Genomic DNA, 26412 nt, shown 5'->3' on the forward strand with positions numbered 1-26412 from the left:
TTTTTTTTTTCAAGTTTTGTTAACTAAACATCCCAACACACACATCCTCCCCGACTACCAGAAAATTCTGGATCCGTCACTGGTGGAAGTACCACTAAAAGTAAGTTCCACATCTTTACCATTGTCAAAAACATGCAATACGTATTATACATTTTGAAAATCATCACCGCATTCAAAAAATTTATTTAAACTTTAAACCGTAAACCTTTAGTACTTTTAAATTTAAGATATAAAAGTATAAAAGTAAATAAAGATATAAAAGTATAAAAGGTTTACGAACTCGATATCTTTAATATATTATATTTTATGTTTCTCAAGCAAAGTTCAATCAATTTGGTACTATCTATGGATTAAAATTTGTCTTCCTAATTTGAATTTGTTAATCTCGTTTTCCAATTTTAAAAGTAGTTTTAAAAACTGTGTTCTTTCAAATGTTTAAATAATTAGATATTTTTTTCGATAAGTTTTTAAATACATATTTAGATTATTTTGAGATGTAATACTATTTTTAGTCTATGTTTATTTTGATTGTTTTTAATTAGATTTTATTAAATCAACTTGTTTATTATGTATTTTACGTGGTTCTGACAGCAAAGTTGAAATTTTTTTTCAAACAGTAAGCTTATATATTGTTATATTGCCGTATTACAATTAATGATTAAAAAATACGGTTAATGATTGTAAACTTCTAGCGATGCTATTAAAACTAAAAACTTTAATAAATCATTAATAAACAACAAAAGTAGTATGATTACATATAACAAAGTGATCGCGTCTCATTTTTTAATTACTTAAATAAGCTGTTTTAAAGTTAAAATACGCATATATATATATATATATATATATATATATATATATTATATATATATATATATATATATATATATATATATATATGCGTATTTTAACTTTAATATATATATATATATATATATATATATATATATATCTATATATATATATATATATATTTGATACCTTAATAGCTCTTCAATCGTCTAGCGTTTAACATTCCTAAAGAAGAAATAGATGCTACAATTCATTGTAAATCCGGTGCTGCAGTGTTGCTTCTTCAAAGAATATACATGACTCTAACCCAACGAAGGTTTAATAGTTTTTGTAAATTTTTTACTTTTTCTATAAAGATAAACTGAAATAAATGAATTTAGAGACGTATATTTCAGAAGCGTTTTGCTATGATTCAACTTAATGCTTTGAGTTATGACAACGCATTAGCTCTAAAGAAAATGCTCTAATCTCATCTGTATTATGTAGATATTTTGATTTACTGCTTGAATATAATGTATCAGTTGAAAGGCTTTGATACAGTAACTTAATAGTCAAAAAAAAAATCTAAATCAAACAATTCTACAAAAAGTTATGAGACTTTAAATAACAAACTTTTGATATATAAACTTGTTGAAGAACCTGAAGTCAAGATTTAAATTTTCTCAATAAAATTTATAACTTTTTTATAACTTTGCCAATTTTTATTTAAATGTCTATAATTTGGTATCAAAAAGCTTCACTTACGTTTTTATTTTTTGACCTTTTGAAAAGAAATATCTTTTATATTGTCGAATCAAGACGTACTGCATTCCATTACGACAAGCAAGTCATGGCGATAAGCTGGTGATCGATAAAGCATAAAGTTGTAATTGATTCTAAAGCATTTGGAAGGAGACATTTTCTAAAATAATTAATCGTTCTTCAAAACAGTGCAGCTGGATTAGTTTTATATTCGTTGATTGTTTCCAAAATACTTTTACTATCTTGATCCTAGTGATATAAATTATCACAAATCAAAATTAGCATTCTTAAATGCGTGAAACTATTAATGGTCTAATGAGAAGTTTTCCAAATATAACATTTCCAAATACACACATTTCTTTTATAGCTGCATTACAAAATGCTATGTACAGAACTGCTTATAACTAGCAAATTCTAATGGTAAGAAAACAAAAAAATAATCAAATGTTTCATAAAAATAAAACAAGTATAGAAAAATATGTGAAGACGGGTTTTTTTGATGTTTTGGAACGATACATCTTGGCAGGTTATTTTTATTTAAGTCCTTTAAGATCACCTTTAACACCTTTAAACTTCAAGTTATTTATATTCTGTTTAAGCTTCAGTAAATTTACCTACAACTTTTTGAATCGGTAAGTTTTGAAATTTTGGAGAAATCTTGTATTCAATCAATGATCAAAATTTAGAGGTAGGCTGGGATACGCTGCCTCTCTGATATACTTTATGTCATAAATCAAATGTTTTTGCACTTTTTTTTACTTTTATTTTACATTTTAACACGAACCTTTTTAACTTTTATTCTTTTTTACTTTTATTTTACTTTTTAACACGAACGAATTAATAAAAAAAGATATTTGTAACTACATTATTACACATTTAGATAAACCAAAAGCAATTATTTGTAACAGCATATAATGGAGCATTCTGCCCCTACCATGCAGCAAGATATTTTTATATGTTGCTATAAAAAACTACAAAGCATTTTTTATGCCGCTTAGCCTACTTTTTTATGATCAAAAATCACAGGATCAAAAATATTAACAATTTACAAACTACATTTACCATTAAAATATTAACAGTTTACAAACTACATTTACCATTAAAATAGATAAACGTGATTAGATAATTAGTAAAATAGTTGAACAAAACAAATATTTTTTTACATTAATTGTACAAATCATATACTTGTTTACTTTAGATGTGCAAAAATTGATAATAAAATTTTTTCTGCTGCTTTTAGTAACAACATTATTTAAAAATCAATTAAAACCGCAATACCAATATTCAAAACATTTTTGGCTCTTTTAACATTATTAATAATAAAAAATAAAAATAAATGGAAGAATACTTTTCTAACTAGCTCACAAAAATGCAGAAGGTTTTTTACCTCTCAAAAAGGCATCTTGCAACTTCGGAATAGAAATAACATCCAATGGATATTATCGATGAAGTACTTTTAAACTGAACAAGTGCTTGTTTTAACCCTATCTATACACCAATATGTTCTTTTAAAAATAGAAAAAACAAAAAGTTAACAAAAACAAAACCTCTAGAATCAAAAAATAATTTGTAAGTAAATAATAGTGAAAAATGTTTTCATTATATTTTTTGGTGGCGATATCCAATGAAATCAGGCTTCTCTGTTTGCAGAAGCGTAACTAGTGGTGCAGTGGTTAGACTTTGTTAAAAAAATGTCATTTTGCTGCCTATTACGGCTATAATGAGGAACGCAGCAGTAAACTCTCTATTTAATTTTATTTTATAAGATTTATAATTTTTTACTGAAAGTTAATTTTTAAAAAAAGAAATTTTTCAACCCTTAATGCATATTGGTTTACAGTGTGCCAGCATTTGTTGAAACTGATATTGACTTCTCCGACAATGGTTATCAACAAAAGCTTCCTTTTCATGCTCGATGCACAGCAACAAAGGTATTGATGATTTCTTATGAGCAGTAGCTTAATTTATTGTGTGGGATTTGTTAGATATTTCTTATGAGTGGTAGCCTAAGTTATTGTGTTGAATTTGTTAGAACATTTTTTTCTTTTTTTTGGAAAGAGCAAAACAGACACGCTGAAAAGGCTTGAAGGTAGGTTTAAAAATAAAAAAATAAATTTATCATATATAAATAAAGAGTTCAACTTTTCCGTGCTACAAAACTTTTATAATATTGTTTAATTTTTAATGATGTTTGTGTTGCGCAAACAATGTAAGAAACAAAACAAAGTGTTAATATGTATATTTCCATAAACTTCATGTATATTTAATGTGAAGTAACATGAATACATCTTTGCAATATATATTTTTTGCTGTGACAAAAAAGTTGGTATGCAATATTTCTATGTGTTTACCAATAATATTTTTGCTATAAACTGATAAAAATAACTTATGTAATATTACTGGTAGATATTTTTGTTGTTAGAGTGCAACTGTCAATGTTATACTATGTTAAGCACTGGCGAATAGTTTTTTCATTAACCGTTTAGCGAATAATAATTCTTTAAACTTCAATGCCGAAGTTCAAAGATTTGCTATTAAGTTCGTCTTTGGTCTAAAATTGTACTCATCCGAAATATTACTATTAGTTTAAATTCGGTAAACGAAGTTTAATGTATGCAAATATTTTTCAAACGTGTACACATATTTAATGTACACACGTGTTTGTTTAATGAAAGCAATTATAACAAAAATAAATAATGATGATAGTTAAAATAATGGCAATAATAATTAAGCAATAACGAAATAAGTTCAAATAATGATGCCACTCAAACAGTAATCTGATCTAAGCGGCGACACCAAACTTTAAAAGTTATAATAATAACACTAAAAATAATAATAGTAGTAAAAACAAAAACGAATAAAATTGCAATAATTAAAAGCATACCAAATGTTTGGTCAACTTTGTAATTTTATCGAATATTCAACTTCTTATTCGGTGCTCGGCTCAGTTTAAGTTCGATTGGCGAAGTTAAACGAACTTCGCCGGTGTTTATCGCATATATGCACTATGTTTTTGGGGTGGCCAAAATACAAAAAAAAGTTGTCTCAGATTTTTGAAAACTAAATTCCTACCGCTTTAAAATACTCGTATTAAGGACAATACAAAATATTTTTACGCTGGTGATAGTAATCCCAGAGATAGTGACAATCAAAGTCAAAAATGGTTGCCAAATTTAAGTTTTCAAAAAAATTATGTTTTTGTTTTTCTTTCAATGTTTCGTGAATAATTTTTTTTATTCTGCTAATTTATTTATATATTAAAGAGTATCAAATTACATACGTCGAAAAAAAAGACTTTTCTTCAATTTTCATGATGTTTTAAGCCGAAAAAAAAGTTTAAATTCCAACTTCCGTGAACTTGCAAAAAATATAGTATCAAAAGGTATCGACCAAACTATTATTAAATAACGTAAAATTGAGTCTATTTTTAAGAAATTAAAAAATTAGCTGCAACTTTTTGCGACTATGCGAGAAATTTCTGTTTGAAGTTTGCTCTACATGAATTATAGCCAATTTTCAATTTTTTGTTTTAATCTAAAGTCTACATAAAACTTTGTATTCAATAATCAATTGAAAATGATAGTTTATTATAGATAATTTACATTTAATTAGGTAATTATTTGCATATGTATTATCATCCTATGCCTCAAATTAACATTCCATGCTTGAAATAATTTAACATAATTAAAAAAAAAAAGTTAAAAAGTTAAAAAAATAAAATGCTATATATTCTACTAATATTAAAAGCGAATGTATTTGCTACTAAAGATATTATTAGCTGTTTCAAATATTCAACAAAAGAAGAAAGTATAAACAATTCTTTACTTTTCATAACTTCTAGAGTTTGTATGAGTGAACTATTTATTAGTGAAAACTTATGAAATCCAAAATTTTCTTTATAACATATGTAGTACATTTTATAAATATACCTCTACAATTTCCTTGGTACAACAACTCGATCATGATTAATAACAACTCTGTAAACATGAATTTTCTAATAATCTAAATCTTAATAAACAATTAAACTTAAATAAAAATGTATGAAAATGATTAATGGTATATTAAATATAGAAAAACAAACATATAATAACTATAAAAATTATAGTAACTTATATTTTCAATATTAACATCTATAACACATTTAAAAGTACAATTTAAAAAAAGATTACAATAAACTAATTACTTAATAAAATTTGACTTCTTTAAGAAAACAATTCGTTAAGAAAAGTCTGGAAACTACTTAAAAACTAAGAAATAGTGTATTTTACAGAATTGTAACTAATATCGAACAATAGGTATAACTATGCGCACTAATAATAATAATATTCACTGAGCTATTTCAGTTAAAAGTCACTAATTTATGCTTCTGCTTGAAGAAATTATAATAATGTATTTATATTAAGAAACAAAAGCAGCGAGTTCTAGTAATGAAACTACCTATTAATCATTTTTAACAACAGACACTAACATAAAGATAAGCCAAAGGTAACAACATTACACAAAAAATAATTAAAGATTTTATGTATTTTCAGAATAGTTATATTAAAGGCTAGACTACACTTAGACCTAAAGCAGTAACACCACTTGACTGGTAAGGTTGACGAATCTTGCTCTAGATCTATATCTCAAATATATTAGTTGTTATAGTTATACTAACTATAAAACACAATATTTTTTTAAATGTTATATAACATATAAAAACACCTCATTTAACAATCATGTACACATTAGATAAAATCAGGGATGCAGAGTACCAAAAAGGAATCCCAGAATTCTTAGGTATTATGGCGGCAAGGACTCCTGGCTTATAAACAACAAGTTTCAAGTCATTAAATCTCATGAAATTATTATAGCAGATAATAAGTCAACAAACATGTTCAGAGCTTCTGGACACTACAGACTTGGAAAAAGTAGATACAAAAAGCTGGAGTCCTTTTGGGACTTCGCATCCCTGGATAAAATACATTTCATACTATTATAAAAACACATTTATATAAACACGTTTATAAAACAACTATATATATCATGACATACACGTATTTATCAAACTACATATATCATCTCATACACATATTTATCAAAAACTTTTTAACTTTGAGCATAAGATAAACATATAAGCAAACCTTTAACAGCTATAAAACGACATTTATTAGCACTAATTTTTTTTTAATGTAACAAAGAATGCAGACTACAATTTACAACATTGTAATGAAAAAGATGAAACCATTAAAGAACAAAATTATAAATTTCAAATAAATACATATTCAGATACCTTAAAAAGAAGCATAACACAACATTCTTTTGACAAATTCTCGAAGAATTTTTTTTTTATTTTTCTATTCCTTATTATTTTTCCTAAGAATATAAAATATACATATAGATATAGAGCAATATAAAATAGATTGAAATAAACGCAAACTTATGTATATGAACTTACATGAACACAAACAACAATCTTATTCTATTTAACTTTTCATATTAAACACAAATAAAATTTTATACTCATTATTCTTTCTACAAAAAATAATCTTAATCTATAAATAAGAAAATGAATTGAACTTACTAAAAAAGCCATCAGCTCCTCTTAATTACTCCAGAAAATAAAACAATACTTGCTTAAAATGTTCTAAAAAGACTAACGACAAAACCGAAACAATTTACTAAAACAGAAATTTTAGTTATAAACTTCTAAAAAATGAAAACAGGCTATAAAAATTAGAAAAATAAAAACAACCAACAACAAACAAACGATTATTTAAATTTTCTATTTTAAACAATGAACAACATAAATTCTTTTCGAAAATAATATTATATCAGCTCTAATTTGCTTGCTTGCTTGCGAAAGACCGCATGGAATATATAACCGCGCATTCAAAAGTCTAGAAACTACTTAAAAACTGAGAAATCGTGTATTTTACAGAATCCAGAACCGTCATTAACAACACGAACATTAGGCGTAACTATGCGCACTATTCATTACCGTATTAATATATAGATAATATAATCAGTGGCGCGGCTAGTTGTTTGGAGTTGTCCCCTAAAAAAACAGTCATTAGGGCCCAACAAATCTTAAAAATTTTTCTTTCATTAAGTTTAACTAAAAAAAAAAAAAAAAAATTCGAAATTTGTACTTTTATAAAAAACTTTTAAAATTGGGTCAAAACGCAGCGCCGTCCCGGTGTTTGAACTAAATAAGTAAATATATTGTTAGTTTTTTTTTGACAAAAATAAAAAAAATTAAATAAAAGTCATTACCTTTTTCAAAACTATTTTTGGCCACCCACTTGTATAAAATTACGACATAGTGATAAGGGGTAACATTGATTGTAGTATATTATATGCTGTTTATGTTTAAGTTGAATTGTTAAGGGTAATATTACTTTTTAATAGTAATATTACCCTTAATTTTTTTTATTTGTTTTTTTTTTATTTGGGGCATCCATTAAGCACGTACGCATCTTTTGCTTTCAAACCCCCCCCCTCCTTATCCCACCCTTCGTCCATTTCCTCTGCGCACGTACTCGCTTTCTATAACACCGTATATATACTCAAAGTTATACGCCGTGAAATACAAAATGTTCTCACCGTATAGTGAGAACGTTTAGTATTTCACCGGAACTTGTGATTGTACTGGCACTTAAGCTTATATTGACAATAGCTTTGATCGCGGGTGTAACCTAAATTACGCATTTGTATCTTTTTGGGTAACTCTCCTTCCGTCCATACCTGCGTACGCACTATATGGAATACCCCTAAATGTTTAAACATACAAAACTATTATGTTCTACGAAACAATAATTACTCAATATTAACCCTATCCCTGATGCGATCGTGGTGCAGTGGTTAGAGCGCTTTTTTTATAAGCAGGAGATCCAGACTCGAAACGAGCTTGGACATATTTTCGCGTCACGGTAAGGAAGGAGGCGCGAACTTCCTGGTTAAATGCACTTTCACGGTGCTCTGTGACAAGACCATTACGTCTTCTTGGGGCACCTAAATAACAAAAAAATATATATCTAATTCCGATTAAGTCTCAGGAACTTTTTTTTGCTAAACTTTTTTTGTGTAAAAATTTTTTTTTTATTTAATTGTTTGGCTTAACCTCTTGAACAGCGAGAGAATTTTGAACATCTTCAGGTTTCAATGTTTTGATTATGTTTTTTCTCACCAATGAGAATAAATGTCTTTTCTCACCAGCGAGAATAAATGTTCTTTCTCACTAGTCTTATCCATCATCATCAACTGTAGATTTTAACTTTATGCAACACATGTCGCGCCTTAGATATTATTAGTGACATTTGATTTATAAGTAGCTTTCTTTTTTAAATTAATTATTTTAGATTTTTTTTTTAAATAATTTATTTTAGATCTGTTTTATTTAGCTGATGTTATTTCAATTAATCGTGCACGAAGTTCATCAAATGATGAACTTTGTGCACGATTAAGTTTAATAGCATCTTTATTATTTATACTTTTCTTAAGTTGCGCGTATCAAAGATGCCTAAAAAGTGCCGCTTCTAGTTGTGTTGAGTGAGAACGTTTTGTATTTCACCGGAACTTGTGATTGTACTGGCACTTAAGCTTATATTGATAATAGCTTTGATCGCGGGTGTAACCTAAATTTGATTTTCATTATTACTTTCGCTTATAATTATGCCTAACGGCAGAGGTTCTGCCGTTGACAATTTTTCACTGGTTTTTTCAAAAAAGTTTCAAAATCTGTTACAACATTGATTCAATTGAACGCCCCACTGTCTGTAACTAATTTCAGTCATTGTGAAGAAGTTGCTTTATTTTGTTGAATCAAAGTAGTTTTTCAAAAAGTTCTTCCAACTTTGACTGTCTTGAAAACACCTAAACACAAAGGCTGTAAAATACAACTTGTATGGGCAGGTAAACAAATTGACTTAATTTGGTTTGCAACATGAGAACTCTGACGTTACCAAACGAAACAAAAAGATGTTAAAGTTTTTAGTATCCGGTGTCAAAAAAGGAAAACAAAGGTTTTATTGATTGCCGGCAATTCGATATTTTTTCATATCTTTTATTCAACAAGTTTACTCCTCTGCATGATAATATCTAAAACTTCTCGCGAAGACAAAGTTTGCAAACTTTTGATGCTTGGTTGTAGGGCCTACATCGCGCTATTATTTTTTATGTAGTCATAGGTTTTATATTTTTTAATTTTAGTCTTCATACTTTTTTAGACACCTCTGTGTCATTTTTATATTTGGATGCATTGAAAGATTTAAGATGATTGGCATATCTTAACTTAAATGTGGTTTCACTTATACCGAAATAACTTAATCTTGAATTCAGATCGTCCGCGTGTTATTAACGACATTTTAGACGTTCGAAATTTAATAGTTAGTTTTTAAATAGTAATATTAGCTAACGGCCATAATTTAAACAAGGCTCGGCGATAAAACAGTATATTTCTTTATCTATCCGGCTATTTATTTTATATCTCATTGTAATAATTATTATACTGCAAAAGAAAATCAAAAAAAAATTACCCACAAAGTTCGTTTGTAATTGTCCCGCGGACCCTAAAAAATGAAATAGAATTGAGCTATTGATATTGTTTTAACATATACAAAATATAATACGCGTAAAAATGATATTTTGCAACTAAAAAAAGAATTGTTTTGTATGCATAGTAGCTACTACATAAACGTTTCTCAAGCAAAAAATTGAATTAAATTATGATAAAAAGTTATAATAAATTTATCGTTAACAACGTGTGCAGCGTTACTACCCTATTTAACGTCTGAAACTGAGCGCGGAACCCCTTTTTAGCAGTCAAAAAGTGATTTTTAGTTATCCTTTTCTATCATGCCGTTACGACCGTGTTATTGGAGTTAGTAAGGTTATTCCGCGTTCGCCATAACAATTTCCCATATTTGTGCTGTTAATTATGACAAATCAATCGTAATACCAGTGATATCGTCTTTATTTTTTATTTTGAATGATAGGTTTTTTCGTTTAGAAATGAAACGCACTTTTCTGTTAGCATAGGTCAAAAAATATAAATCCAACCTAAATTCTTTTTCAATTTATGTTTTTAATTTATGCACGCAAATAAATTTTTTTTTATATCGTTCAATATTATTGTTCTATTCTATATTTCTAAAAGTTTTGCAGGAATAAATGATGCTTTAATTGGATTGTCAGGAATTAAAAGACGTGATCATAAAACTGCACATGAGGTGATAACTCTAGAAGAGCAATTAAAAGATTAACCTTCTCGTCTCTCCTTAATTGTTCGGTGTTAACAATAAGTTGTTCTTTTTTGAAATTAATGTTGTTAGTAAAAATCTTTAAGCGAATGATATGGATTCAATGTGAAGAATTAGAGAAACGTTCACTTAGAGTACTACCGAGAATGTTTAAAGATGCAATTACAAAAGCAAAAGAATTGGCGAAAAAATTACAAATGGAGCCTGTTGTTAAAATAAATCGCATGAAACGTAATTTTAACGAACTAGCTCAAGACAGAAATTATTAATTTTCTCCTGAAAAAAAAGTTAATTAAATTAAATTAAAGTTAATTGAAATTAATTTCTTCGATACTATTTAGAACACATTTCTTTTCAGAAAATCTATTGTCAATGAAAAAAAAGATTTATACAACTGGAGAATTATTTAGAAATTTTGAGATTTTTGTACAACGTTGATAGCTTGCAAGAAAGAAAAGAAATTCTAAAACTATGTTTAGCTCTTCAAAGTAAACTTATAGTAAATTTAAAATCAGACTTTATTGGTATTTTCCTTTGCGATGCTAATCATCATTAAACTTTTTCTTTTTGGAAAATGTCAGGGATATAGTTACTCTAATTATTGTTTTTTTTTATTATTCAACAGCATAAAATGCATGATTCGTATCCAAACACATGGGTCGCAATCATAGGCGTCCGCAGCATAGATCAAGGAGGGTCACTTGACCCACCTTAAATTCTCTAAATTAAAAAAATAAAGTCCGTTTTCTTGCTATTTGGCTACATGTAACAACTGTCTATACACCTGAATTACTAAAATTTTATAACTTATAATTTATCTTTGCAAACCAGTGGCTAAGGATTTTGTTCACTATTCTTCGATGATCTGTTTTCTCAATATTTTTGCTACAAATATAATTTTTTATATTATCTTAGATGGAAACTCACTATAACTAAAAATAAAACTAATAATCAAACAGCAACAGAACCTAAAGTTATCTGCAACGTAATAATTATTTTCAACCAGAAGCCGAGTCCAGCGCCGTAACTAGCTTTTCTAGTGCCCTGTGCAAAATTTCATTTTTCGGCCCCCTAAGCCTAACTTTTTTTTGGAAAAATTGTAAATAAAAAATATATTTTAATTTATTATTTTTAAAAATTTCTTTATTAAAATTGCGCAAATTCAAATTTTCTCGCTTTCATTTGCGCAAATTCATTTATAACGTCGTCATAATTAATATCTTTAACAATGTTATATTCAATAGATATTATTGAAAGATATTTTCGTCAGTTTAAAGTTCCATTTCACGGCCGCCTAGTCTACGGGCCCTGTGCAAGTGCACCTGTTGCACCTGCCTAGTTACGGCACTGGCCGAGTCACAGGGTCTTTCTCAATAAGAAACACTTGCTTAATTAATATTCATCAACCGAACACATTCACATTATACAAACCCGTCAAAGCAAAGAATTTGTATCTGATTAAATCCAAATCAATGGAATTCGATGACATTCACCCCAAGTTAAGTACTGATTGGAAAGTTTTGGTATCCTACTCATCACTATGTTCTCCAAATTGCTTGAGACTGGAGAAGTACCGTATCAGCAAAAAAAAAGCTGAAATCACCTCTATTCTCAAGAAAGGCTGCAAGTTGAACCGTTAAACTATCGACCAATTTGTTTTGGATTGTTCTCTTGCAGCCCGTTTATTGCAAATACCAGTGTGCATTACATCACCATTTACCAAATACAATAATTTTCCGCAGAGAATTTAAAATCATTTAGCGAGTATGTGGTACAACTACGAGCAGCATGATGTTACATCATTCTTATATATAGACTTCGGCTTAAAACGCACGTTAAATCAGGAAGGACCCAGAAAGAGCTGATAGAGATATTCAAATTTTTTTCCAATTTGCATCGTCTCAATCTAGTCATTAATAATCTCATTTGTGCAATGGCTGTATTGCAATCAAAGCTATCATCAAGTTTTTCTAGAAAGCACAAATTAGAAATCATTAATTCCTAATGTGCAATGGTTTTATAAAACGCAATGGTCCACGAAGTATAATAGCATATGTAATTTTGATAAATATTTTGAGGAAATTTGTAATCAATTACAAAATTGGACAACTAAAAACTATGGTAAAACGGAGCAAAATGTCTACCAGTTACTGTGTTCTTGCTCTTTACCCACTTTTGTTGTATCTCTTGTGACTACCTTAACATAATCGGTAATATTGAAATCCGTTACTTAGTCTTTGCAAGCAATACTCTAGTGCTCAAAAACTAATCATCACATTAGATCTGTTAATTCTGCTGAATTCAGAGGTAGCGTGATTGTTATTAGCCGTGTATACAGTAATCATGATTTCAATCTTGAGATTGATGAATTGATTGAATTTTTAGTGCACACATGAACAATCAAAAGGAATCAACGAGGATATGCAAATTATTAATTTGTAGTTGAGCTCAAATTTTTACCCAGCTCTTCATTTTCTACTTATTACACTGAATTGGTTGACTAAAACGATGGCTAACAAATGTCTTTTGGGGTTGTGTTTGTAGAGCGTTCATCATAATACTGCAAACAGCAACAAGACCGAATTATATACAGAAAAATATTGATATTTTGTGTAGGATCTACACCGACAGCGGTTTCTTTTCAAAGACATTTAAGAATATTTTCACTTTTTTAGCTTTGCAATCGTCTGTTATTCTGTTAATAGCACCGCCCTAAAACCTCTTTAAAATTGTGTTTTAATTGAATATTTATGTAAAACTATATCATAACACTTAAACATGTATTAATTATTTTTTCTGATTTATTGGGGATTGAAACGTTTAGCAAAAAGGACACTGATTGATATCTGAAAATCCCGAGTGATAACCCCCCCCCCACCCTCCCTTGCACAAAATATAATTACAATGTGAATCCAAATTTTGATAAAAATACCTGCCACTATATCGAGTGGACGAAAAAGTTTTTAAAGATGAAATTAATTAAAACCTATCTGCGGTCAACAATGTCGCAGGATAGACTTTTAGGTTTAGGACTCGATTAAAAAAGTTATTGCTGAAAATCTTGCTTTTCCTACACTAAGCAAAGAATTTGATGATAACGTTCCTCTTTATGTATATTAAACATTTTATTGCAATGTATTTTTTTGAATTTGATTTGTTATTATTTTCTGTGGGTTTTACCAGCAAAATCACCAGTGTAGTTTATCAGCAAGAAGACTAAGGCTGTGTGTCGCGTGACATATTCTCCTCCATATTTTTATCCCCCGGATAGTATGTGCTGTTAATAATAAATATTCCCCCAATGAAATTTTTGCTATAACTAATGTTTTTAAACAAAAAACAAAAAGTAAACAAAACAAAATTAAATTGAAATTTAGTAGTTAAACATACATACATACAAAAACAGTTAAAAAGTTAATATTACATGGTCTAAATGGTAATCATTTGCATCACCTTCTTGCTTCCGTGTTTAATTGATATGGTTTTCAAAAATAGCGCAATAATTAATGTTTTCAAAAAATAACGCACGGAAACTCGTATATGTTTTTATTATTTTCATAAAAAAAGTTGGCGATCTCCAAATTGCTCTCATTTAATGCTAACCTATATAAATATTTTGTAAACAAAAAGTGGTATGCATTTGTAATGTTAACAAAGAATAAATTAAGTTTGAAACGGAATCACGCACAGAACAGAAAAACTCAAGTTTTAGTAACTAGATAAATAAACTGTAATTCCTCAAAAAATATAAGCTTTAGCGTTATATATATATTTTTTAAATGATGTTTTCAACATTAGTAAAGCTTTCCAGAAAATTACAGGATTGCACTATGTATTATAGAGTCACAGAAGTTGTTTAAATGTAGTTCATGAATGATCACGCAGGGAAGTTGCGAATTTGTTAATTTCATGTAGGTATTTTTAAGAAAATAAAATGCTTGTGAGTATTTTAAGTGAAATATTATACTTCTACAACTCATATTTAATATATTTTCAATGAGAAACGGCAGTTATCAATTATTTCTAGCTAAAGTATAGCGTTTTAAAAATTGTTGTTTATTTTCAAACTCTAGCGATATCATTACGCAAAAAAAATAAAAAGATCAAAATATATATATATTTAATTTATTCGGGTAGCCTAAAAATGATAAAAATATCTTTGTTATAAAAGTTTTTTAAGAAAATTGTAACAGTACGCATATTACTCTAAGTCCCAGCTTTTAATTGCTAAAACGAAGAAAAATAAAAAATCACGCACAGAAATGGAAATCCCCAACAACGAATGAGATGAGAACGCAATAATTTTGTTTTCAAAAGTCTGTATCATACCATCTTTTCCATGTTTTGCTAAAGGCAGCTGCATCGACACCAGCATAGAGTTGCTTAATTTGAGCTTTAATCTATCTAAATACAATACTTCTCCTTCAATGTATGCAGTTGTCACCGCAATAGTTGACGTCGTGAAGAATGAGGATTGATATAATATTAAAATTTTGATATTATATCAATCCTCATTCACCAATATAACATGCACCACATGTGCAATTACATGTTTCACCAATATAACATGCACCACATGTGCAATTAAGTTGGTACACTCCTGGATGACTGTTCGGAGGCAGTTTAGACTTGTTTCGGCAGAGTATATTTATCAAGGGATTACCAAATATTTATATAATATATAAATATTTATATTTACATTGGTGAAACAAGAAAAAAGATTTCCACAAGAATTCAAGAACATAAAAATAATGTTACAAAAGCCAACTGGGATACATCTGGAATAGTAAAACATTCACAACATTGTAATGGTAAAACAAACTGGGAGAACCCTAAAACACTTTCTGTTATTTCAAACAACTACACAAGAAAAATTCGTGAGGCCATTGAAATACAACGTGTACAATGTTCGAAACCTAAAGAAAACGTTTTAAATCGTGATAATGGCAATTTGGTGATGACTCACCATTGGAAACCATTTTTTGTAAAATTAAAAAATGTTGAATATCTGACGTTGCAATGACATCATTTGGTTACGTTTATTATAATTTTTAAACGGGTTTTTTTAATGGTTTTATTAGTTTGATAATGGCTCTCACTATATGAGCCGAAATATTACTTAAAAAAGAAATAAGTAGTATGATACCGTATATGATGTTTTAATGCTTATAATATATATATATATATATATGTATATATATATATATATATATATATATATATATATATATATATATATATATATATATATATATATATATATATATATATATATATATATATATATATATATATACTTGTAATTGTTCATATTATTATATTTTAGCTCGTAAGTGTTATGAAATTTTAACGAAATGTTTTAAAGTGGAATAAAGAATATTAATTAAAAATAATTTTTTTTTTTATAGATAATACCTCTTAGTTGCTGTTTTGATGGTCGCGTTTTGCCCAAAGTAACATCCTCCAACTTTATATTGGAAACCATATATCAAATCAATTGAAAATTAGCATCTGCTAGGGTTGCATCTCTTTAACGTTTCTTGACACTTTCTTACTCCGGATTCTATTCTCTATAAATCTCGAATTCGTCCTGTATGGAATACTGTTGCCGTATCTGGGGCGGATCTTCCAATGATGCCCTTTCTCTTTTTGACAAAGTGCAAAAACACATTGTAAACATAGTTAGACCTGCTCTTGCAGCCAACCTCTAACAACTGTCGCATCGTCGTAACGTTGCTTCTCTTTCTCTTTTCTACAAGTACTATAATGGGCACTGCTTTAAAGAGCTAGCGTCTCTTGAGCCATCTACTAAACTTCACTTTTTTCTGTGACTGTTCCTAAGTGCTCCAAAAACTCTTGTCGAACATCAGCTCTTTGGAATTCGCTTCCTTCTTTTTGCTTTTCTGATTCATAATTTGCAATATTTTAAGTTCTGTCAATCGTTATCTTGCTTTATAAACTTTATCTTTTCTCTTCCAGTAACTTCCAACTCTAATAGTGGTTGCTTGCAGCCTTATTAAAAGCGAAGATGTTGAAAATATATGAAGAGTCCAGGGTAAAAAACGGCATAGTCACATTTTAAAAGTTTTGAGAAAGTATATATTAATCATTTGTAAAAGTTTTCAATTAGAAAATATAAATAAGTTGTAAATTAGAAAAAATTATTTCATGAGTAATTTATCTGAAGATTCTAATTTTAATAAAATATTTGTAACTTTTATTAAAAAAAAAATTTTCTAACTTTATACAAAAACTTTTATAAATGATTCGTAAATACTTTCTCAAAACTTTTTAAATGTGACTATGCCGTTTTATATATATATATATATATATATATATATATATATATATATATATATATATATATATATATATATATATATATATATATATATATATATATATATATATATATATATATATATATATATGTATATATATGTATATATATATATATATATATATATATATATATATATATATATATATATATATATATATATATATATATGTTGCTACGAAGAGTTTGTATAATACGGCTCTGCATTTCTTCTCTAGTTACAACTTGTTTTAGTTGTTTTTCATTTCTAATTTGGAATAATTCCTCGTGCACCAGATGGAAGGATTCTTCTTTTTTTTTTTGAGGCTTCTTCTTTTTGTCTTTTGTATATTTTGATGGATATTTCTTCCTTAAGTATATAATCAGAACCTTCATTTTTCATATTCTTGTTTTAAATATTTTATAATTAAAGGTTTTTTACTTCTTTATAACTAGTTGAAATGTAAACGCTCCCAATTAAGGCTTTCGATGGCTATCCGGGCACCTGTATCCTCCCGTTGCTTATTGTAATTTTAGCATATTTAAATGTAAGGTAACTTTCGTTTGTTTCGAATATTTTTATTTATTATGAAAACTCTATACTTTTCATGGCTAAATGTTTGTGTGCGCGTGTGACACGTTTTTGTTTGTTTATTTACTGTTATTTTTTAATAAAATACTTATATTACTTTTATTGTTTTTATTATGATTATTGATATTAAGATTATTATGTTTATTAAATCATTGATACTTTCATGGTCGACGACACTGGTTTCGAAGAAGAAGGGCACAATCGTCTATTTCTAAAAAAAGTTTTCTATATCCAGAATTTTTTCTAATAAAAAAAATGTTTTAATTTTGAGATTGAAAATGTCAACTTTTCAGCGGTTTCTTTTTGATTTATCGCCATTGCTTGATTTTGAAGTCATTACAACTTGTGTTTGAATTTTAAACGAAGCTTTTAAGTTTAATAATTTGCATTGGAAGGGTCTATTATTTTTTTTTAATTAAAAAAAAAATGTGCGTAATATAGGGTTATAGATCTTGTTATTACAAATTTCAATTGTTATGATTTCAATATCGCCATCAGAATTTTTGAAAACATTAAACATAACGTTCGGCATATTATTTGAGTTTCTTATTCAGAAACCCACATATTATTCCTCAATGATGATTATTATTATTGTTGTTATTATTATTGTGTATAATGTTTTCCGCATTATTATGCGTTTTCTCGATTGCTGATCATGTGGTCGATCAACGGCGTGCATTTTTGGCACCCGAAACAGTAGACACGCTAATATTCTAAGCCGTAGTTAGGACTTGTGTTACCTGAACATGTATGTACCTGAAATGTAAAATAAAATTTACATACAAATAAAAAAAAACAACCCTAAATAAATGACATCATTAAATGAAAAGTTTTTATTGACTGCTTGTAACAACAACTTTTGCAAAAAAAAATTGTTTTTTTAACGAGTACCCGGGCAAGCATTTTTACAATTTTCGACAACTTACTCACAATTCTGTGTGCAAAAGGAAAAGGAAGATGAGTCATAATATGTCGAAAATGAGTTAAAAATAACAAATTTTTTATAGTTTTACAAAATTAGGCTAGGTGTCACTTATATAGTTAAAAACTAGTCATTGGACACCTAAATAAAATAAACAAACAAATCAACAGCAATAATATTAAAAAAAAGGAAGCGTAAATTAAACTAATTCAAAAATAATAACGATTAAGCTGTAATAATTTAAATTTTAAGACAAAAAAATATAAAAACACTCAGAAACAACAGCGAACGACGACGACACACGTGTCGTCGGCTCTGAAAAGGCAAACACGAAAACTACAAAACGAAAAGGCAAACACAAAAACTTCTACAAAACAATATAAAGTAAAAAAATATTATTTTTGTTATTTTTCGGAGAACTGGAACACGTAAATTTTTTTTAGGGTAATTGCAATATCTTTTTTATTTGATGTATAAACTGAACCAAACAAGTTTTTACAAATAATCCTTCTTTTTAGGCACCGATTCCATCCCCTTAGGTTTCCAGCCTATAATAACTATTATAACTAAGTATAGAAATTTTTGCTTTTAGAGGAACCGTGCCATTGGAGTAAAGTGAGAGAAGTGTGAATAGAAGTGGGAAAAATAAATTTAAAACAACATTTTAACACAAATTATTAAATAGAAACTGATAAGTTCATAAAATCACCTAATTGACATAAAATTGTTCAAGAGCTTTCACCAATCAATATAATCAAATGGCGACGGGTAGAAGCGAGGTATAAATATTTCTTTTTTCTGTCCCACTTCACCCTAATATAAACACTTTTTTAAGGTACGTTTCAAAATTATGGCGCTAGCGCATGCAGGGACACAAAGCAATTTCTGCTAAATAGAGGGGAAGAAATTTACTTAATGTAAACAAGTAAATTTCTTCCCCCCCCCCCCCCCTATTTAGCAGAAATTGCTTTGTTAATAATAACAGTATTTAATAATAACAGTATAACAGTATTTAGGCACCACTCCTAATTAGAAATTTCAGGCTTTCCTAGTTCTCCCACGTCCCATTTCTCCCTTCTCTCCTCTACTTATTTAAATCTCAAAATGTTACAAAATATATAAACATTTTAAGAGAAATGATAAAAACCAGTTTGCGTACAATAATTTAAAAAAAAGAGTTTGCTTTTATTTGATGTCTCTTTACTTCTCATCTCGCTACCAATGAAATTACGTTGCGAAAAATAAAAAATATTATTTAGAACGATTGTTGCTCGATTTCTTTTTCCCTGCTCATTAATTATAAAAAAATTAAAAAAAAATTGCGACTGAAGTCAGAAAAAAAAACAGTGTGGCCAGTGGTCCTTAAAAACCTGGAAATGTCCTGGAATTTGATAGGTCCTGGAAAAGCCCCGGAAAAACACCCCTATTAGCAATAAATCGTGGAAATCTTTGAACTTTTTAAATCTTTGATCTTTTTTTTAAATCTTTGATCTTTTTTTTAAATCTTTGATGAATTTTTTTTTAAATCTTTGATCTTCCACAATCACTAAAAAAACTTGATGCAATAATGTTTGCTGATGACACAAATTTATTTTATTCATCAGCATCAGTTGAAAATCTCTTTGAATCTGCAAATGATGACCTTGAGAGTCTAAACATTTGGTTTAAAGTAAATAAATTATCTTTAAATCAAGAAAAAACAAAATGCATCTTGTTTCATTCCAACCAGCAAAAAAACAAAATACCAAGCATGCTACCATTACTAAAAATTGATAACATAAACATCGAAAGAACTGAAACTATTAAATTTCTTGGTATAATTATTGACGAAATGATTTCTTGGAAACCCCATATAAAAACATTAAATACAAAAATATCAAAAAGTATCGGCATACTTTACAAAGTCAAAACTATACTTTCCCAGGAGAATCTGAAAGTTCTCTACTTTTCTTATATACAAAGTTATCTAACATATGCTAATATTGCCTGGGGAAGTACAAAATCTAAATTAAGTTCTCTATATACACACCAAAAACACGCATCAAGATTGATTTATAATAAAAATAAATTCACTCATGCCGATCCTTTACATAAAAACTTGAACGCTTTAAATATCTATCAAATTAACATCTACCAAAATGTTTTATTTATGCTCAAATATAAGCTCGGACTTAAATATAAAATATAAGTCCCAACTCATTTTAATACTAACTTTTTTCAAACCAACGTAAAAAGAACAATTTAGCTATAAAAATAAATAAAGAAGAAATAAAACATAAAATATAAAAAAATAAAATTGTTAGCAACTATACATAGTAAAATATTACTGAACAGTAGATCTCAAAAAATTAATGTGTGCCTTTACTCTTTAAATTTTTAGTTTATTTTGTATTTAAAAGGTTCTCGATGAAAAGACTTTTCTTAGTCTTCTGCGAGTTTCCTTACAACTACATAGTACTACTAATATATGTTAATATGTATTTTCAACATATAACATATATTTTCAACGACAACGACAAGCAAGTCCCTAGTAGCCCTGTGGTGCGACGGACTTGCGTATATTTTTTAAATGCATGGGTTAATAGCCAGCACTTTCTATTATAAACCACGAATTTTTAAGTTTATTATTTTAACTCGCATGAGTTAAAATGTCAAACGCGCATGCGTAAAACAGCATTGTTAACGCTCTTTAGATATTGTAAATATTTGTGGTGGACATTTATATAAACTGGAGACATGTAAATATTATTTGTTTTTGAAAAAAAAATTTTCTGAAATAGAATAATATTTCGTTATCATGTTTTTACCTTTTACAGAAATATTAATATTGCGTAAATTTCTACTGAATTTATTAATTATGTATTTTTAGAAATGCAAAAAACATTAGTTACTGCCAGTATTATTAACATCAAGTATTTATTTAAAAAATAGAATATATAACTAATATAATGCCTAAGGCAAAGAACTGTGATTTTCAAACAGAATGGCTATACAACAAAAAGCATTCTTCTTGAGTAAAGTTTTGTATTTTAAATTTTAAAAAAGCAAGCTACGGTTGGTGCAGAACGGATATTGATATTTCTAACATGGGAGTATCTGCCTTGGATTCTCATCCAACTGGTAAGAAGCATAAATTTAATTCAAAGACACATAATGCAGCAGATATATTCTCCACTGGTAGTTTATTAGTTTTTTATTTTAATTTAAATTTTTTTACTTTTATTTAAATATATGTTTTCCTGAATTTTGAAAAACTTGTAGCAAATTAATTGGCTGTGTTCTATCAGTAACTTACATAAAAGTTCTTCTAATATTAAAAAAAGTATAAACTTTAAATCAGCACAGCCTACTATTGAGGATCTTCAATTTCCAGCTCTGGTTAACAAGGCAGAAATAATATGGAGCTTGAATGTCACATTTTTATTTAAGAATATGAGATGAGTAGGCTTGTAGACAAATCAAAATTATATTGTTTTTCCGACATAGCATTCCGACATAGCATTCCGACATAGCATTACAGCTGCTAAACTAAAACCATCAAGATGTAAAATAAAGTAATAGCTTGACATTATGGTATATAAACTTCCTTTAACAATTCAACAAATATGTCATGCTCCTTCCGATCAGAATTAGAAATTGAATATTTGATGCCGGTAGGACTACCTAAAGCCCACTTAGCTCTAAAGTTTCGTATTGCTTAGCCACCACGAATGATAGTGTAAAGTATCCATTAGCATTACAGCAATTGTTCACTGTATAATTGATTTTTTTATTGTTACCAGTGAGTTTCAAAACACGCTTAGCACCTTTTCGACATACTACCGTTGCTTTGCCTTAATCACCACAGAAACCTGTTTCTTCGCAATTCCAAATGTGACAATCAGAAGTTATACCAGACAATTGATATTGCTTAGTGATAACTTCAAAATTTTTATCAATTATTTCTTGCGTACAAAAAGCAGCTCTGTCAGATGCTAAATTTTTAGTTTTTCTTTTGGAAATCCATAAGACCAGTCTTTGCCCGGCTTGCCGTTTTTAAATAGGCTTGATTGATTTGTACAAAGAAGATAACCGCATACGAAGTCCATGACATTTTTTCGTGTTAAACCATAACCCCAATCACATAGAAACTTAAACGCATGCACCATCATTGACTCTGTCTTAACTAATCTTTTTATTCTTTAAAATAATTTCCTTCGTTTTTCCTTTTCTTTTTTTCCCTTTTCACCGTTGAAAGGGTTATAATCTTGTTACTAATAAAATATATGCAACGCCTATGCTTAATTTGATCGTGGAATAAATTGTTGATTATGAAATTCTTTTTATTTGCCTTTTGTTTTTATAAACTTTTATAAATTATCACAGTTACCAAATTTATGCAAGCTAGTTCAATTGAAAAAGGAATAACGAAGAAATTATTTCTCAAATGTTATGTTAAAATGTTACGGAATGTTTATTTTGATGATAACAAACTTAATGGCATAGGGATGGCACGAGGATAGAAAAACTTATATAAGGATAGAGTGGCCCAGTGGGCATTGGACGTCCTAAGACGTCCAATGGACATCAAGTGGACGCTCAGATGTCCATTGGTCGTCTGTTTGACGTCTTAGGACGTGCAATGTCCACTAGGGAAGGTTGGAGGGGGGGGGCGGGATTGTTTCTGTTCTCGTGTCACTATTAAAATTAAAAGACAATCTTATTTTTCGCTTTAGTTTTGTTTTCTTTTTATACCTTAATATACCTGCATGCTATACATTTTATTACATAATTAGTTAACAAATATAACCGATGACACGGGTTCCGAAGTGGAGGGGCACAATCGTGAATTTTTAAAAAAAGTCCTCTATATCTAAAAGTTTCTTAAAAAAAATAATGAAAGAGTTTTTTACTAAAAAAGAAAGCCTCCGGTCCCCTTCTCTCCAGCCTGTTTTTCAAATTTCTTAAAATCCGTTTATGAATAAATCATCGTTCATAAATGCATTTCTTCGATATAGAAAAATAAGAAAAATAAGCACAGTTGGTATAGAGTTTCCAACTGCATTAATAAAACACACATAGATACAAGTTTTCCTCGTTCAGCTGAGATGTTTTGACCGACTAGTTTTGACCACGTTGAGCTGACGATTGGTGTCTGCACAACGTTCGCAATACTATTTTATGAGACTTTATGAGGTTTTCTAGCAGCAACAGTTTAAATAATTAATATTTGGATTTTTTATTGAATTTTAAAACGCAATTTACCTGTTGCGTTTTTCTCTATTCATTTTTCCAACTTATTGCTTACATTAAATTTAACGCTAAGCTTAGATTATATAAATTCTTTCATTTTTAACTTGCTTTCCTTTCATGATATTTTTTAAATTTTATAAAAGCTATTAGTTCTTAATAACTTGAGTAATAGAGTAATTTTGAATAAACTTGAGTCATATTTTTAGAAGAAAAAAAAACACAATTAACAAGTTAGAAGTTGCGTGTTTTTTTTTCATTTTTCTCACACTGCTTTTGAATACGCCGTTTTCCCTCACCATTTTCTTGCTCTTTAGCTATTTTCATCATTTCTTAGTAACTCCCGGACGTAGTTCTGATAACCTGCAACTTTGTTAAGGGTGTTAAGGATATAAAAAAATTTGTATTATGAGTTTGCCAGTAATTTAATTTAGTCATCTAATTTTGGTTTCTTAGTAACTAGTCATCTAATTTCGGTATCTTAGTAACTAGTCATCTAATTTTGGTATCGGTTTTCACAAATCATCACTGATTATGTAGTTTAATATTTTTAATAAAAAATATTTTCATTAAATAAAGTTTCTATGGCATAAAGAAATTTTATATTTGCTATAATATAAGCTAATTTTTTAGTGTTATATTTTTAAGTGTTATATTTAAGGCAGTCAAGACCAACATAACAGATACAGAGTTATTCATAAACAAAGACACGATAGCTTGTACTAAAAAAGTAAAAGTTCTAATCTTATGTTTAGATTTTTTAATTTAATGTTTTGAAATGATTTAAAAAATTTCATTTTGCTAATATTTTTTTTAGGCAGAAGATATTTTACGTTCGCACATTAACAATCGACATCAGCAACGGTTAGATGACCCAGGTAAGACTTGACGTTTTATAACGTATAAATATTTTTGTGCACTGTTAAAAAAAAATACACAACCTAAAAAATTTTACTTGTGTAAATTAAACTTTGCACAAGTAAATATTACATTTGTCCATTAGCGTTAATAGCTTTTTTTGGTGTTTATTATTTCAGACATTGAGCAAACTTATTAATTATTGAACTTATTTCTCTCACATTTGGAGAAATAGGAGGTATGGGGGGGGGGGGGGTTAAGAGGTACGAGCAACAAGTTCTGGATCTACTTCAGACAAGTTGGCTGCAAACAATCAATTTAGTTGAAGGTGGATGTTGGAGAATCCCTGAAAGGATTTGTCCGACGAGACCAATTTCAGCCTATATGCAGTTACAGTCATATTTTAATTAGCAGGCTTTCTTTTGGTTCACTGTCTGATTAGAGCAAAACTATAAGTTCTCAAAACTACATCAAAAAACTCCGTTGTTTGTGCTACTTAGAAGCATTGGTAAATGTCATGCACTAAAAACATGAAAATCTTGCACGACAACGCAAACCCTAATGTTGACGAAACCAAAAACAGCGATGGCGTCGCCATAATTGACCATCCACTGTATTCGCCGTACCTGGTGATTTTGGATTTTTTAGCAAAATCAAACATAACCTGACTGACCATAAAGATGTTTAAAACCTAAAAAAGCAAATTACTGAGATTGCCCCCAAAATTACTGAGATTGCCCCCAAAATTACTGAGATTACCCCCAAAATTACTGAGATTGCCCCCAAAACACACAAAAAAGAGTAGCTAAAATAATTGCAGAAGTTGATATTACATGTTTTAGAACCATCTATATATCTTAAGATTATATATTTTAAAACTATCTTACTAAGTAGTACTCGTATCAGTTAAAATAATTATCTTCACGCAAGTAGATATTTATATAGAAACTTGTTTGTGAACTTAAATTAACTAATGTAATTAAGTAATCTGAAAAATAAGTATTTGTAGAATTTGGTTCATCGAGTATATTAAAGATTTCGCAATAATATAGATAGATTCGGTATCAAGCCAACAATATGTCAAAGAAGTCCTCGTAAGCTAATGTGTTCGAACTTTGTTGATGATTGCAAAACTTCTAACCAATCAGAAGGTTGCGTTTTACAAAAAGTATCTAACGGTTAGTTATTTTTTTTTAATTAAAGTTTTCTTTTTAAAAAAAACCATTTTGTTAAGTATATAGTTATATGTAATTTTTTTAGACGTACCAGTTGTGAATGAGATAAATGTGAAGCAACATCTTGCGGTCTCATCTTTATCAGCGTTTGAATGATTTTGTATTTGTTTCCTTTTAAAAGTGTAATTTTTTGCTGCATGATTGTTAAATTTGTTATTTTTTATAAAAGAATTAAAAATATTGCTTAAGCGTTGTTGTCTCTAAGAACTAATTAGTTGCAAATACTAAATGTCACTAATTCCTTTCTTTTTTACATTTTTACTTTGTGCCATAGACCCAATGGCAAGCACAGAACATTTTTTTTCTGAGGTATTGTTATTCGGCCATGGTTCAAAAATCGAATAAGTTTCGGTCTGTTTGCTTATTTTGCTTTAAGTCAAATTTTAAGTAGCAATAATTGGAGTATTTACTTTTTGATTTGTTTTTGCAACTTGTTTATGATTAAAATTTCTCGTATCTTGGATTATTTTACTTGATTTATATGTATA

At 28.5% G+C, this 26412-nt stretch overlaps 1 protein-coding gene across 3 annotated transcripts in view; it reads left to right on the plus strand.

Annotated features, from left to right (window-relative positions):
• The window catches only part of LOC100199127 (spermatogenesis-associated protein 4), a 72782-nt gene extending 46670 nt beyond the window's left edge, over positions 1–26112 (plus strand). The window contains exons 4-10 of one of the 3 annotated variants that reach the window (XM_065811304.1): positions 987–1105; positions 3371–3461; positions 21648–21779; positions 24493–24561; positions 24649–24709; positions 25742–25867; positions 25950–26112. In XM_065811304.1, coding sequence (XP_065667376.1) covers positions 987–1105; positions 3371–3461; positions 21648–21779; positions 24493–24561; positions 24649–24709; positions 25742–25867; positions 25950–26020 — 669 coding nt within the window. In that variant the 3' untranslated portion in view covers positions 26021–26112. The remainder of the gene's footprint in view (positions 1–986; positions 1106–3370; positions 3462–21647; positions 21780–24492; positions 24562–24648; positions 24710–25741; positions 25868–25949) is intronic. The other 2 variants (XM_065811305.1, XM_065811306.1) reach the window with 2 other exon arrangements.
• The last annotated feature ends 300 nt before the right edge of the window (positions 26113–26412 follow it).

Source organism: Hydra vulgaris, chromosome 12 (genome assembly GCF_038396675.1).
Source record: "Hydra vulgaris chromosome 12, alternate assembly HydraT2T_AEP".
In the NCBI taxonomy this organism is placed as follows: Eukaryota; Metazoa; Cnidaria; class Hydrozoa; order Anthoathecata; family Hydridae; genus Hydra; species Hydra vulgaris.